General features: G+C 36.5%; 1 protein-coding gene across 1 annotated transcript in view; it reads right to left on the bottom strand.

Annotated features, from left to right (window-relative positions):
• LOC129231698 (eukaryotic peptide chain release factor GTP-binding subunit ERF3A-like) overlaps nucleotides 1–16724 on the bottom strand; it is a 79997-nt gene that overhangs the window by 36251 nt on the left and 27022 nt on the right. Inside the window, exon 6 of the mRNA XM_054866065.1 lies at nucleotides 6245–6394. Within this exon, the coding sequence (XP_054722040.1) occupies nucleotides 6245–6394 (150 nt within the window). The remainder of the gene's footprint in view (nucleotides 1–6244; nucleotides 6395–16724) is intronic.

Below are 16724 nucleotides of genomic sequence, written 5' to 3'. Positions count from 1 at the left end.
TTCATTTTATTTTAAGTTGCTTTTCCTGTTCTTTATTTAACTGTCCAAGGGTTTTGAATGTCTTATCACACCATAGCGAGCACACTTCAAAAGCTGTTTACACAGCCGGCCATAGCTAGGCATTGATAGAAGGTAGGACACTTGACTTACATGGCAGGTTACTCCAAAAAAAAAATTTTCATGGGGAAGAATTTCCCACATCTTACTGATGACCCAGAACCAGGACTACTTACCCAGGAGGGTTAATTGAATTTCGGCATTAAAATGATGTGAGTTAAGTTTTACAATGAGACAGGTCCATTATTTTGTCATAGGGTATAATATACTTGATGCAAATTATATTGTAAAACCACATCCTGGTAGATGCTGCTACACAGCATGATTTAAGAAAACTTTACAATGAAACCCTATCAACATTGTGAATTTTGCACATGCGTTACTCAAAACTAAGTTCACTTACATCCCTTTGCTTCTTACTACTAATTTACTAATAAATAGGCCTTTTTTTTAAACTTGTTTTTGAGCTTCTGATGAAAAATAATATTTTATACCTGTAAAGAACTGGAAATTCTTAATTTTCAATGACATTCAGTTGATTATTTATGTATATATATTTTTTTTTAAATTTAAGTAGAAGTTTGTTAATTTGATTTCAAAAAAGAAAAAAATAATGCTTGTTATAAGGTGCTCTTTTTAGATTTTTATGCCAAAAATAATTTGTAATGCTTCATTCTTAATGGTAAGATTCTCAAAACAAAGTTTTGTTTAACACCTTCCTGCTCGCTCCCGTGAAAATGCCGTGCTGGGGTTTTGACCTCCATTTCTCGTTCCCGTGATACTGCCGTGCTGGGGTGTGTAATATTAACGTGACGGAACTATTAAAACAAATTCATTTATTTTGCCCGGAATACATTTCATTTCTCTTTGTACATTAGATGGCAGCACCAGTCCATTTTAAATGTAATTGCAGAGAAGAAGAAAGGAAATTTGGTACTAACTTACCACATTATGACATTGGCCTCTGAATATCAAGCTTTGAAATTTACCACACAAGAAAAATTTACTTATCTTTACTTATATTACACAACTAGTGGTACTCGCACGGCTTTGCCCATAATAGAAAATTAAAAGGTCTTTTGGTTCGCCTGTATATTTACAAATAATGTACGGTGAATTTTCTCGCCAATTGATAATTTCGTAATTTACTCGTCCATCTTATGAGAATTTTGTTCTTAAAATTGGAATAGAAAAAGAATCACATTGAATTTTCGAAAAATCGCTTCCAGGTGCACACCCCTATGCTACAAACTAACTTTGTGCCAAATTTCATGAAAATTGGCTGAATGGTCTAGGGGCTATACGCATCACAGAGATCCTGACAGACAGAGGGACTTTCAGTTTTATTATTAGTAATAACAAAATTCTTTTTTAATGTTTAAAAGACGCATTTCTTAAATTTTTGCTGCTTGCTTGGGCTTGCTAGTTGACTTTTCATAAAATTTTAATTTTTTTAAAAATTTCAATCTAAAAAATATTGAAAATGAAAAATTGAATGCACATGTTGTTCATACACCTATTTGTATATCATTTTCTCAAATAAAAAAATAGACACTTTTATGAACGTTTTCTTTGAAAATTATCCGATCGTTAAGGGGTTAATACAAAACTGCAAAAGTATTATTTTGTAATCAAATTAAACTTTTCCTAATTTATATAATTCTAAAAAAAAAGACTTAAAATTAAAAGTAAATGTGATTCAAAACACTCATCTATAGTAATATTATAAAATGAGAGGGCAGATTTTTGTGTGTTTATATGTTTGAGGTAATCTCCAGAACCACTGCACCTATTTAAAAATTCCTTCACTATATGAAAGGTGCTTTCTTACTGAGTGACATAGGCTATAATTCGAAAAAATCCAATAAATAGCTCTTTTTCATTCCAATTTAGGCCCAAATTTCACATAGATTCCCAAATATGGGAGTGAAAAATTACTTGCACATCGTTGAAAAGGGTAGAATTTTCCGTGTTCTAAACAATTTGTTTCAATGCTCTAACTTAATAACGGCGGGAGTAATTTGTGTTTTAGCTCGAACTTTTTTAGGCTTAGCTGAAATTTAGGCACTACTTTCTTCAATAAATCTATCAATAAAAAGTGAAAGAATTGTCCCACAGTTTTCTTTTTGACATTTGCGACACTTTTTTCTCCAGAGTCGAAAAACTTAGCTTCTATCTTCAAAGGAAAAAAAGTTAAAAGCGTTTTTAAATCAAGTTCGAAATATGTCATTTTGATTCAGGTTGTCAACCATTTTATTTTTGCATTTCCACGGTTATACTTTTTGAATAGTGTTCCCGCTAGGCCGTTTTTGAAGGGCGCAGCGCCCTGCCCTTTTCCATATCAGCAGAATGCGCCCTGCCTTTCTTTTAGATCGCGAAAAGCGCCCCGCCCTTTTCAAAAATAAGTTTTTGTTGTTCAAAAATAAGTCTGTGTTTTTAGAAAGATGCCTCAACCATCGTTTCGACCTGCCGCGATATCGGTGCAATTTTATTTGTCCAGCGATCGGCTGCAAAAACGCCCATGCCTTATTCTTGTTCCCAGAATTTCATCCTGAAAACGGCCCCATAAACAAAAGAAGCAAATACCTAGGCAAAGAGGGGATGAGATTCTCAGAATTCAAACAGATTTATCAGTAGGAAACAAAGGCATGTTCTTCCTTCTACTGAGGGTGGGTTTTTGAAAGGTTGTGGGAAGGAGTAGGGTCCTCTGGAAAGGGAGAGATCTTTGTTTCATTCCTTCCCATCCTTGATCTTCAGAGAATCAACAATGAGAGAGGGAATAGGACATTTTCCTAACATTTCAGCCCTTTGTGCCCGTTTTTCGTTTGCACGATGAAATTAGGCTTAGCTAATTTTAGCGCATTGGTAGTGATTGTGTAGCAATCTTTTCACATCTGTTTCTGGAAAGTTAACTTTCTGATTGTTTCCTAAGAAGAACATAGTACAAAGCTCACTGGGCTAAAATGCAAGGGTATTTTTTTAATATCTTGGATTTTTAACCCCCCACCCCCAGCGCCCTCCCCACCCAAAAAAACCGTTTGAAATGGAAACATATTGCATTGACAGGGCGACTTGCTACCACTACATTTTTGAAGCACTGCACACAGTATTTTAAGTTATTTATTCTATTTGAAATGTAATATATTTAAAAAAGGAGAATTTACACTCATCACGATTTTGATGTCTACTAAAATACTTAATGGCACAATGCACATTAATAGGCAGTTTCTTTTGTAGGAAGGGGAGATCAGTAATTAAATACTGTTCTTAAATTGAAATTCAAAGGGTTTTGAAATGCCTAGAATTTTTTTTACTCTTATAGGTAGTTAAAATTATGGCCTGAAAAGTGTTGAAAAACACCCAAAGTCAAGTTTCAGCATTAGCTAAATGTTCCTATGGAGTGTGGAAAATGTGCTTAGCTTAGTTGGCATTTGTGTGTGGGAGGGGGGAGGGGTGAGCTAACCCTATTCTGAAGACAAGTGCGTTTTCTGGATGAAACCATATTTAATACTAAAATCAGTGGTGACGGCGATCAAGGGTGGATCATGGTGCAGACTGGACTGTTTGAATTTTTGCAAGGTGTTTTAAGTGTTATTCCTCCTCTTAAATTTGGGGGGGGGGGGCGCTCAGTACTTTTTGAGTGATGCATCATTGGTCTTGGGTGCGGGACACCGCGTTGAAATAGTGCCCTTTTTTAAAAAAGTGCCCCTTTCAAAGGTCAGACTGACCTTTTTTTCCTAGAGTGAACACTATTTTTGAATCCATTGTTTCTTTCCTTATTTCACATTTAATTTCTAAAACTTATTTTATTTCGTGTTTCCATGGTTATGCTTTTAAAATCCATCATTCACATTTTAATTTCTTAAAAGTATTTTAATATCTATCGTCATTGTTTTGAAGGGTAATTTTGCATGGTGTTTTTTTTTTTTTTAATTAAAACTGATTGTTGAATATATGTCACTTGACACAATTTTTATTTTTAAGGTAAATCGGGCAAAGCGGGCAATGCAGCTCTTAATATATAAAGATTTGAAAGCTACTGTTAATGTGATTTTATACTTTTTTGTTTGTTTGGCGAAACATTTATTATTGCCGAAGAAAAAACATCCACTTCACTCACAAAAGGGCTGGGTTCTGGTAGCGGGGTCGCCTGGCATGTTAGGCGCTGGGCACTTCAGTCTAGGATTATTGATTTAAAGTAACCGTAAATGTAATTCATTGTTTTGAAAGAAAAGAAACTTTTGATTTGTTTTTATCCGAGTGAAATGTACGACATTTTCTTTTTTTCCGACAATGGTTTTTGAATGTTCCACTGGAATTTTTTTTTTCTTAGATGGATGGATTATGATAGTGTGGTTGCTGGAAGAGTTCGGCGATAAACAATAGGGTTGCGGAACTATTTTTACATTTGAAAAATATTATTTGATGTCTTTTTTTGTTTATTTGGCAATTTTTTTTAAGTTGCAGTGAAAACGGCTTCACTAGCTAAATAGAGTTTTAAAGCAACTGTAAATCTAATTTAATGATTTGACGAAAAGTTTAAAATTCCAAAGAAATTTTAATAGTTTTTCTTTTGAAAAGGTGTGTACGCATTTTATACAAAGAAAAATGATCATTTAAGAGGCGAAGGGGGGCATCAATTTTTTTATTCAACGGACTTCCATTAAAATTTTAGCACGGGCATTGCTGTGCAGGTACTGCTAATAATCAATAATTTGAAAAAAAAATGCCTGGTTTTATTGTGAAAATTAACTTACAAGAGATATATTGTGAGTAAAATACTGTTGTTGCAAATCTCCGGTGTTTAGCAGCGCTAAACCAGGTCTATGAAATTCGTCACTCTCAAAAAATCCAACACCAACATTGGATCCGCCAAAAGATCCAATCTTGAAAATCCCAGACAATTCAGTATATTTTCGGGGGTGGTCTGATGGTTGGCACACTTCACACAGGTTGGAAAAGTCTTTTTTCCACTGCATAAAATCAATGATTTTAGGTGACCACCAATGAGCCTAGTGATGATCGTCTGAACTCGCCTACCACACTTGAGAGATAATGCACCTCCCGGGCACTTCGCCTGGTACCAATTATGGGTAGGAGGGACAGTCCAGGGGGACTTTGCATCTCTTTTTCAATTAGAGAGGTACTGGATGGAACTTCGGCTATCTGACAGAATCCAAACGGCTGAAGAGCCGGGAGAAGACAAAATTGAACCCAGCCCCTCATCGATAGCAATAAGCTTGCTTCTAAAAACTGAGCAACAGTCTGGATTTCTTCTGCTTAATTTTGTTGCACACCCTTGGAATAAGATATAAACACCACTACCAGAGCAGTTATGTTCATCCTTTCTACCATCCGTATACATTAAAATAGAGTCCTCAGGGATATTGTTTATCACTTCTAAAGCCAATTGTTTCAAATAAGCCGGTGCATCTGATTTCTTGTTCACCTGGGAAGGAAGATCCATGTGGAAGTAGACTCTGTTTAAACCAATTGAGGGATTAATGCTCTGTTTCAAACTATGCTGAATGTAATTCAGCATAGTTTGAAACATGTATTTTCATAATAAAATACTTTATGGTAGTATTACACAGACAAATTTTGTTCAAATGGATCATAAAAGAGAAAAGTTCTAAAAACTTAAGTTAATACTTAGACGAGTTTAAACCATGAGTATACGAAGAAATATTTTATGTCTAAAGTTTTTCTTCAAAAACCTTCAGTTCAAGTTCAAGTTCAAGTTCAAAAAAAAAAAAAAAAAAGAACAAAAAGGTTTTCATGTTTCTTTCTGAACACAACATTGTTAAATTATACAATGCATTAAAATAGTGAGGCTATAAAAAAACATTCTTAAACATATTCAATTCATAACATGTTTTTTAAAAATGATGAGTGAAACAAGTTTGTGACTAACTTTTCAAAAAAGCATTGTCTAAAAAATAAACATTTAATGGAACTGAAAGCAAATGTAGAGCTGGATATCTTACTATCCAGTATCCGGCAAAATCACTACCTGACGCATCCCTAATCTAAAAAAACATGTGTATTGTATCACCAGAACTCTACGCATTATTTTATTTCTAATGCTATTGTAATAACGTTGCAACATCGTAACACATCAATTTAAAATAAAAAACAAAATCAAAAATTACATAATTTTGATATAACATAACAAAGAGAAACTTACTAGAACAGCTAAATCTGCCTGACAGGCTCCACCAATCATGTTAGGTACAAAACTTCTGTGGCCTGGAGCATCAAGTAGAGTGAAATGTTTATTTTCCGTTTCAAAATATGCTCTTCCAACTTCAACTGTTTTACCTTTGTCACGCTCTTCCTAGAAAAGAGGGGAAATAAATAATTAAGTATTCGGTTACTTATTTCATTTCAGACATCTTTAGTCAACTTTTTTTCCCCTCATTTTTTTAAAGCAGTCAAAAGAAACAAGTCAAACTCTTACACCAAATCAATGGCTAAAAGCAGTGTGGTCCAACTTGTGGTCTGCACATGGCCGTGGCCTACGTTTCTTGCCCTTCTTACTGAGAAAGATAGTTTACTGTTGGAGATAAAAAACAAAAAATTGTTTACCCATCTTACTGTTGTAAGTTTAATGGCAATTCCTTCTTTTTAACAAGTTTAATAACAGGACCTTACGATCCTTATTTTTCTATAATGAATACCCTCTTCATAGCAATTCTGGGCAGTAAAATAAAGTTGTATTTAACTGATATATTAGTCCTAACTTCAATAAACATATTTGATTATTTGTTTAAAAAATATAATTTTTTTTCTAAAATGCCTCAGCCCAATTGATTTTTGCGTCCTAAAGTTAAATTGGTGTTCGGGTAGCTAAGCATTTAGAGACTAAGGTTTCCCCCTTGTTTTGGATTTGTCAAACTAGAATAACCTCATATAGTAACCGAGTATATGAATGAGCTTCAAACTGCTTGATGACACACTTGGTACATAGAGCAAGAGACCATGAGTGCCAGATCTGCGTCATTGTTTAAGACCCAAAATTTTTCTGCATAAGCACATCATAGCAGGTAAGAACGGTTCGCTTTTATTTAAGCTGAGTCTCACTGGTTTTGAAAGGCAACTTAGCAAAAGGTGCGTCAAAAACTAAGTCCTTCCATGTCAAGTGACCTTGTGGTCTCCACCCGACCATCTCTGATTTTAATGAAATTTTATAGAGATGCAGACATGCCTTTGAACAACCCATACAAAACTTCAGCTTCCAAGACCCAAATCCTGAGGATCTAGACTCAAAAAAAAAGGACTCTAAAATGGTGGTTCAGCTTTGGGAAACCAATTGTCATGTTTAGCGCGGTTCCCACATTGAATGTCCTTTCAGAGTTCACTTTTCTCTTTCTTTTTGAGGTACAGTAAACTCCCCATTATCCGAGTGTGATAATGCATATCACATTTTTTACCCATTTACATTTTTCCCATGTTTTCGGTCATTTTAATCGTTTTCTTCCCCCATTTTGTTGTTTTTTTATTTTCTTGTGCATTCCACGTTTTCCCCGCGTTCCCCCGTTAAATTTCGCACACTTTACGATATCAAAATATGACTTATTCACTTTTCCCATCGTTTAGCTTTTTGTCAATTTTTCAAGCGTCGATCTGATTTTTTTGCATCTTCTTGTCGGCCATTAAAATGGCGTAGCGTCCCCTTCCCTTCGTTGTTTGGGCGCCAAACGCACTCATTGGTTCCCGCGCATCACCGCGTACCCGGATCTGATCGCTCATTTGCCGATTCATTTTTCCACCCGACTTCACTCTACTTGCTGCTCTCTGTCCGCTCGGTCGCATTTTCTGCGGCTCCGGTTTTTTTTTCTAAGATGGCGATAATGAAGCATCGGTGCACGGCGTCTGGGGACGGCCGTTGCTCGCCGCAAAATCGTTAATAACCTCAACATGAGGTGAACGTTTCATTTTTTCATATATGTTTGAAATATATTAATCAAGACCGTACTTCGTCGCAGCTGAAGATGAGTGCATTGATGATCCATCACCTGTTTGAATGATGGCGTCCGATGGCGGCACGCAGAGTGCACCTGAATCGTCCCCTTAATGTAACTACTTCTTCGATGATCTACATACCATGAGGTGACGGCATGGATCCGCAATTACCTTGAAAGTATCCTGATTCCTTTTTAAGCGTGTGACGAGCTCAACGTTGTCACCATGGTGATTACAGCCTGCACCATTTTCGTCTCAACGTACATCGGCCTGCAACGGACATTTTTTTTTTATCAAAAGCCATCCCTCGATAACATCCCACCATATTCATAGCGAACTGTACGTCCTTCTTCCATTTCAATTTAAATATTCCACCACTCTCCGCGAGAACTCTACCTTTTTTTGATCGTTAACGAACTTAGCAACAAAACCCAGCTCCATTCATGAACTCTTAAGTCTGTATTCCTCACATTTGTTTTTTTTATACTAAGTGAAATGTTCTGGTGATCACCACGCCTAGTGCCTATCTTCATGTCTGCTTTGAAGTAACGTTGAATAAAGAATGTATGGTAATTATTTTTGTGCTTCCTATCGTCAACTAACACACCACCCCCGGGTAAGTCTCTTTTAAATTTTGGTTCTCGGGCATTCAAGGCAGTCGTTGGTCTGATGTTATGCGCGGCAGCGATGCTTCCACTTCCACGGCCTAAAATCGCTTTCTCTTTGGTTTTCGTATGATTTCACAAAATTAATCGCGCGCATCACGACAAAATGGCGCCGTTTTTGACCAGGTCTTGAATGCCTTTTTTTTCTGAAGTTGAATGCATATGCACTTTTGTTGTTTTTTTCATATGGCTCTTTGTATTTCTGTGATGTTAATGGGGGGATATATTAATTTTATATTTTTAATTTAGTTCAAAAATTTGATGTCAATTTTTATTTTATTAGTTGCACTTATTCTCATGTGTGCATGTGCTTTCAACAATATTTGCATTTAAAAATTTTTTGTTTCTCATGATTGCACCGTGTGAATTAAGTGAAAATTATATTAGATGCTCATTGATTTTTGTGCTAAAGTAAAAGACGGCACATTTGTTGCCATGTCAACTGATAGTACTCAAACCGACCCACCCCAAGGTGTGAATATGGCCAATGAGTCACCTCAAGGTGCTGTGGCGAGTAGGAATTTTAACTTCCCCATTCCCTCATATTCAGGCGAGCCAGAAACTGTTGAATTTTTTATATCACAAATTAAGGACTTGCAGAATTTAAACGGTTGGGATGATCCCACGACTCTTATGTTTTTAAAGTCAAAACTTTCTGGCTCTGCCTTGTATTTTTTTGCGACCAATCCCAGTTGCTTGGAGTCTATGACTTTTAACCAGGCTTGTGACAAATTGCGTGCATTTTTCAAAATGCATACCCCTTCTTCTGTGTCCCTTTCAGAATTTCAAAATATCAAATTTGAAACTCATGAGAGTATTCAGAGTTTAGCACATCGTGTTGAACGTGCTGCTCACTCAGCATATCCTTTTATTACGGATAGTGCTGCCCTCACCCAAATAAAATCTTACCAATTTTTGGCGGCTTTACCATTGAATATCAAGGACAAACTACTTGATGTCGACACGTCAAAGTTTACCGATTTAGTCGACAAGGCTAATAAGTTACACTGTTTACATGTAACAGGCCAACCAAAATTGACAAATGCTATGACTAGTGCTCAAGTGCAAATAGATGCCTTGGCCGAAAATTTACGATCTTTAACAACATGTGTCACTAAATTAATGTCAAATTGTCGTCTTTGTGGGGAAAGTCCACACCCACTTGTTGAATGTCCTTTGTACATTCGCGTCTCTTCCGTTAATGAGAAAACTGTTTTGCCCAAACCCCAGCAAAAAGTCTCTCAAAATTCTAATAACACTTTTTGTGTATTTTGTGGTAGAACAAACCACTTAATGATTAATTGTCGGATTTACAATGGGGGTCAACCCCTTAACAATTTCTCAAATCAAGGTCAAAATAGGCCTCAAAGTCAAAATTTCTTTGCACCTCGTATTCCATTTAGGCCACGTGGTAACTTTAATTTCCCCAACCATTTTGTTCCACCCCAACAATTTCCGTCGCAAAACAGATTTTCATCGCCGGAAGTAAGACTTAATACTCCAACACAAAATGGAGACAATTTAAACTGGCGAGGGGGTCATCCATGAGGGACGGCTTGGCCTCGGTAACTGATTTCTCATCTCTGGTCCCTCAAAATATTAGTGTACAGGAGACTGAATCTGTTCAATGTAAGAAACATAATACATATCCAGATTTACATACCTTTTTAAATAGCTCCATTGGTAAAGATACTATTGGGGAATTTTTGTCGAAATTTTCAAAGCCTGATGAGTCTCAATGCAAACAATCCGAATCCATTTTTAATGTTCATTCTGATAACAAGGTTAGCGACTTACCTATACTTAATATTTCAATTGGTCATGAGATATTCCCAATGCTTTTGGATTCAGGATCTTCGGTCAGCTTATTTTCAAAAGCTGTTTTCGAACAGATAAAATCTTTGACAAAATGCAGATTTCTCTCACGCACTGTCACAATCAGGACTGTAAATTCTAACTTATCATTTTCTGCGTGCGCTGAGGTTTCATTTAAAATTGGTAAAAATTTCTTTAAGCACCCATTTTTTGTTGCTGATTTTGCACCTTCCTCTTTTTATGGGATATTAGGTTATGATTTTTTAACCCGTTTCAATGTGTTAATTGACACTAAGACCGGCAGTGCCACTTTTGATAATTTTAAAGCTCCTTTAATGCCTCAAACTGACATCTCACAACATTTGGCCAAAATTAATTCTCTGCATAGTGACAAGGCTTTTTCTGTTGCTCTTAAAAACAAATTAATTATCCAACCGGGGGAAACTGCCATTGCTAATTTTTCGTTATCTGACATACCGGTCAAATCATCTGAAATTTATTTTATTCCTACCGTTAATGACATAACTTGTGAAATTCATCCCGCTGTGCACTTAGTCGAGAAACATAATTTCTCCTCTATTATCAGAAATATAGGTAACAATCCTCTTCATTTAAATAAAGGTATGGTAATGGGTCATGTCACTGAACAGTTTGAAATTTTAAATGATTCTTTGAATGAAACTACATGCTCAAGCAATCAATCCCAATTTTGTCACCAAATTATTGCATCAGACGAAGTATTAAAAATCAGGAAAGAGGAACTTAGTCCTTCAGATTTTAAATTAGATCACTTAAATACTTCACAACAAGATATTTTATTAAACATTTTGATGAAAAATTTTTCTGTGTTTAGTAAATCTGTCAAAGCTTTAGGGTGTTCTGACATTGTCACTCCTTCAGTCATTTTGCGTAACAATAATCCAATTAAGGCCTTACCTTTTGAAATTCCTCAGGCGTTAAAAGGACAGGTTCAGGAAGAATTGGATGAATTAATTGAGGCTGGAATTATTTCTAGAAATGTGAGCCACTATGCGAGTCCGATGATAATGGTACGTAAGAAATCTGGGCCTAATGAACCACCTAAGTACCGTATGGCATTAGATTTAAGATTATTAAATTCCGTCATCGAAAGTTCCACATACCCACTTCCCAAAATTTCTACGTTAATCAATGCCGTCTCATCCTATAAGTACTATACCGTTTTAGATCTGCATTCGGCCTATTGGCAAATTCTCCTTCCCAATCATCTCCAAGATATTGTGACTTTCTCGACCGAATTTGGCTCTTTTGCTCATAACCGTTTGCCCTTTGGCCTTAAGGTAAGTAGCAACATTTTCCAATCTGCCGTGGATCAGTTAATTGATGAGTTAAAATTGCTAGGAATTCACGGAATTCATGCATTTCAAGACGACTTTTTGGTTTGTGCCGAAAACTTTGACCAGATGGTATCTAAGCTCGAGGCTGTCTTTTCTGTTCTCTCCAAACATAATCTAACTTTATCGCCATCTAAATGTGTTTTTTTCCAGACCGAAATTGATTATTTGGGATTTCATATATCACACAACTGTATTCAACCTATTACTTCTAATATTGCCAAAATTACCAAATTTGCCCCACCTCGCACAGTGCGACAGGTCAAGAAATTCTTGGGGTTATGTGGATTTTATAGGCATTTAATTCACAAGTATGCTGAACGCACCCATGTTTTGACACAATTAACCGCAAAAAATAAACCTTTTGAATGGAATGATGTTCACCAAAAAGCTTTTGATGATCTCCAGTCTACCTTTTTTAAGCAGCCTTTTGTGGTTCTTCCAAATTGGAATGATGATTTCTATTTAAATACAGATGCTTCACTTCAGGGAATTGCTGCTGTATTGATGCAAAAGAGAGATGGTATTCTAAAACCCGTGTCTTATTTTAGTAAAGCTTTGTCAAAGTCTGAACGTAATTATCCTCCAATTAAACTCGAGTTGTATGCTATATATAAAGGAATGACAGCATTCAAGACATACCTCTTTAATAGAAGATTTATTCTCATGTCTGACAGTAAGCCCTTAGAGCGTTACAGCAATGTAACCTCGCCAGCCGATGTTGTTACTCGTTGGTTGTTAGAAATTGGTCAATATTCCTATACTTTTTCATATATCCCTGGCCCTCAGAATATTTTAGCAGATTTCTGTTCTCGGAGCCCTGACCCCAATTTACATGAATCAGCTCTTCAACCCAATGCGGATAAGGAGTTGATCCTTCCCTTCACTGATATTTCCACCCCTGACAATATGCAGTGTGATATACCCTCTAATACTCCTTGTGTTGAATCCACTAATGTGGTTAATTATTTGAGACCGCACCCTACTTCCCTATGTGAACCTCAGTCTGGTCATAATTTAAGCTCTCATTCATTTGTGTGTGCCCAAACTGATGCACATAATGAAATATCTATTAAAACCTTTTTACGTGAGCAACTTAATGATCCGTACATTAAAGAAGCTGTTTCCTTTTTGCAAAAGCCTAATCTGCATCATGCTCACAAGCTTAAGGATTTTTTCATTTGTCCAACTACAAACCTATTAATGCATGTTCGCAACAAAACTTGTTTACCTACTATTGTTGTTCCCGACACATTGAAAGCTAAAGTTTTGCAAATTTGTCACATTTCTCACACCGGAATAAAGAAAACGTATGAGGTAGTTGTTAGTAAATATTTTTGGTTAGGAATGTATCGGGATGTGTCGAATTTTGTTTTATCATGTGATTTTTGTATTCGACTGAAGCCCTATTCCATTAAACCCGCCCCATTGCAAAATATTTGGATTCCGAGGAGACCTGGTGAGTTCTGTTCAATCGACCTGGTAGGTCCAATTCGCCAATATGGATATATTTTGACGGTTACTGATCATTTTTCTCGTCACGTTGTCCTTTATCCTTGTAAAAATATTACTGCCAACACAATAGTTAAGCACATGTTGAATTACATTTCTCTATATGGTAGAATGTCGTATATTCTGTCAGATTTAGGCCGTCAGTTTGACAGTGATGTATTTCACTCTCTGAACAAGGCCTTAGGTGTTACAATTCAGCATTCTTCTCGTGCTCATCCCCAGTCCAATTCGATTTCTGAGAGAATTAATAGTCAAATCAAGTCTAGTTTACTGTCTTTACTCGAGCAGAATGTGTCTTTAGAAGTTGCTGTTATGGTTCACATGTCTATATATAATGGGACAACTCATTCATCTACTGGTTTCACTCCTAACATGTTGCACTTGGGAAGGGAACTATCCTTGTTTTTTGACACTTTTGATAATGACGTGCAACCTCGATTTCTTAACACCTCACATTATATACAAAATGTTCTGCAGGATCTTCGCCTAATCTATGAGGAGGCGTACTCTTCTTTACAACTCAAACAGATCAATCAAAACAATAGGCAATTGCCTGCTTCTCACAGTCGAAATTTTAAACAAAATGATATTGTATACATGAAGTCGGCTGACACTTTTAAACCTAGATTTGATGGTCCTTATACTGTTGTAAGCAATGTAGGGGATGTAAATTGTAAAATTAAACTCTTAGGTGATGACTCCGCGCAACCTTTTGTAATTCATGTCAATCGTTTACGTTTAGCCCCACCTCGCAAAAGCAATTTAATGTCTGTTAACACAGATAACAATGTGTCCCACCAACCTCAGCATCCCAGTCAACAAACCCGTTACTTTCTCCGTAGTTGTAAGTAATTTAATCATAGGGTGTGCCACTTGCTGTTATGTACGGGCAGTCGTGCTGGTCGTGATTGTAATTCCGGAATCCGTATCATTTTGCTTGTGATTCTCTCTATGTCTTTTATGAACGTATTTTTTTCTCCCCTATGTTTGTTTTCATTGAGGGGCACAGTGATGAGAATTTATTGTTAATACAAGGCAAGTCGATCTCATTTTTTCTATTTTTTGAAATGTATTCTTATGTGTTTTTTTTAATTTTTACGTATGACAGGACGCTGTCATATTTTTTGCTGTTGGTACCAACATATGTATGTCAACATGTGCGTAACAATTTTTCCTCCACATAATAATGTCAATCTCTCGATTATGTCCTAATATCTACAACCGGTTTTCCTTATTATGTCTTACTCTTCATGCTTATGAATTTGTCCGTCTCAATCTTAGTGTGTCTTCAACATTCAATTTTTTTTTCAAATACAAATTTTGTACTCAGTGTGCTCCTGGTAATTTGGTGCACTACGCTGTTGAACTCTTTAACAATATGAACTGTTTAAAAAAAAAAAAAAAAAAAAATTTCTACTTGAAATTTTTTACTCATGTTACCCTAATGTGTAACACGTGACATAGATAGTCAAGATAATGATTCTAATGTTTTTTGTGCATTAATATGTTTCTGTATAATTTAATGCATATCGAGAATGGTCATATTTGAGGGTTATTGCATTTTTTTGTATTCATACCTTCTACATGTGTTGGGTTGTTGTGAATTTTTTTTGAATGTTTATATTTTTAACTCTTGGTATGCTATGTGTTGTTCACGTAATCACAACTGTGTGTACTTTTTTTGTCCTTTTGGTTGGTCGTGTGTGGCAATTTGTTGTGTGAGCAGGGTGCAATCATGACATGCAAAAAGAAAATGCAAACAGTTCATTTTCTTTGACTTACCCATTTTCTACCTTGACGATAGTATAAACTGTATCCCATGTCTTTTTTTTGGATGTTACAACTCTTTATGCATTTGAATATATATGATGTATGAATTTGTTGTGTAAAGTTTCGGTAAATTGGAGCTGGACTTAAAATTTTCTTTTTTTTCTCTTTTTTTTTCTTTTGCTTTGCCAGTGTATGTGATAATGCATATCACATTTTTTACCCATTTACATTTTTCCCATGTTTTCGGTCATTTTAATCGTTTTCTTCCCCCATTTTGTTGTTTTTTTATTTTCTTGTGCATTCCACCGTTTTCCCCGCGTTCCCCACCGTTAAATTTCGCACACTTTACGATATCAAAATATGACTTATTCACTTTTCCCATCGTTTAGCTTTTTGTCAATTTTTCAAGCGTCGATCTGATTTTTTTTGCATCTTCTTGTCGGCCATTAAAATGGCGTAGCGTCCCCTTCCCTTCGTTGTTTGGGCGCCAAACGCACTCATTGGTTCCCGCGCATCACCGCGTACCCGGATCTGATCGCTCATTTGCCGATTCATTTTTCCACCCGACTTCACTCTACTTGCTGCTCTCTGTCCGCTCGGTCGCATTTTCTGCGGCTCCGGTTTTTTTTTCTAAGATGGCGATAATGAAGCATCGGTGCACGGCGTCTGGGGACGGCCGTTGCTCGCCGCAAAATCGTTAATAACCTCAACATGAGGTGAACGTTTCATTTTTTCAATATATGTTTGAAATATATTAATCAAGACCGTACTTCGTCGCAGCTGAAGATGAGTGCATTGATGATCCATCACCTGTTTGAATGATGGCGTCCGATGGCGGCACGCAGAGTGCACCTGAATCGTCCCCTTAATGTAACTACTTCTTCGATGATCTACATACCATGAGGTGACGGCATGGATCCGCAATTACCTTGAAAGTATCCTGATTCCTTTTTAAGCGTGTGACGAGCTCAACGTTGTCACCATGGTGATTACAGCCTGCACCATTTTCGTCTCAACGTACATCGGCCTGCAACGGACATTTTTTTTTTATCAAAAGCCATCCCTCGATAACATCCCACCATATTCATAGCGAACTGTACGTCCTTCTTCCATTTCAATTTAAATATTCCACCACTCTCCGCGAGAACTCTACCTTTTTTTGATCGTTAACGAACTTAGCAACAAAACCCAGCTCCATTCATGAACTCTTAAGTCTGTATTCCTCACATTTGTTTTTTTTATACTAAGTGAAATGTTCTGGTGATCACCACGCCTAGTGCCTATCTTCATGTCTGCTTTGAAGTAACGTTGAATAAAGAATGTATGGTAATTATTTTTGTGCTTCCTATCGTCAACTAACACACCACCCCCGGGTAAGTCTCTTTTAAATTTTTGGTTCTCGGGCATTCAAGGCAGTCGTTGGTCTGATGTTATGCGCGGCAGCGATGCTTCCACTTCCACGGCCTAAAATCGCTTTCTCTTTGGTTTTCGTATAATTTCTCAAAATTAATCGCGCAACAAGACACCGAGGAATTGCGTGGCACAAATGGCCGCGGATAAGAAAAAT

This window comes from Uloborus diversus, chromosome 1 (genome assembly GCF_026930045.1).
Source record: "Uloborus diversus isolate 005 chromosome 1, Udiv.v.3.1, whole genome shotgun sequence".
Lineage (NCBI taxonomy): Eukaryota > Metazoa > Arthropoda > Arachnida > Araneae > Uloboridae > Uloborus > Uloborus diversus.
The sequence above is the reverse complement of the archived record's forward strand: the minus strand, read 5'-3'. Positions and strand labels throughout refer to the sequence as shown.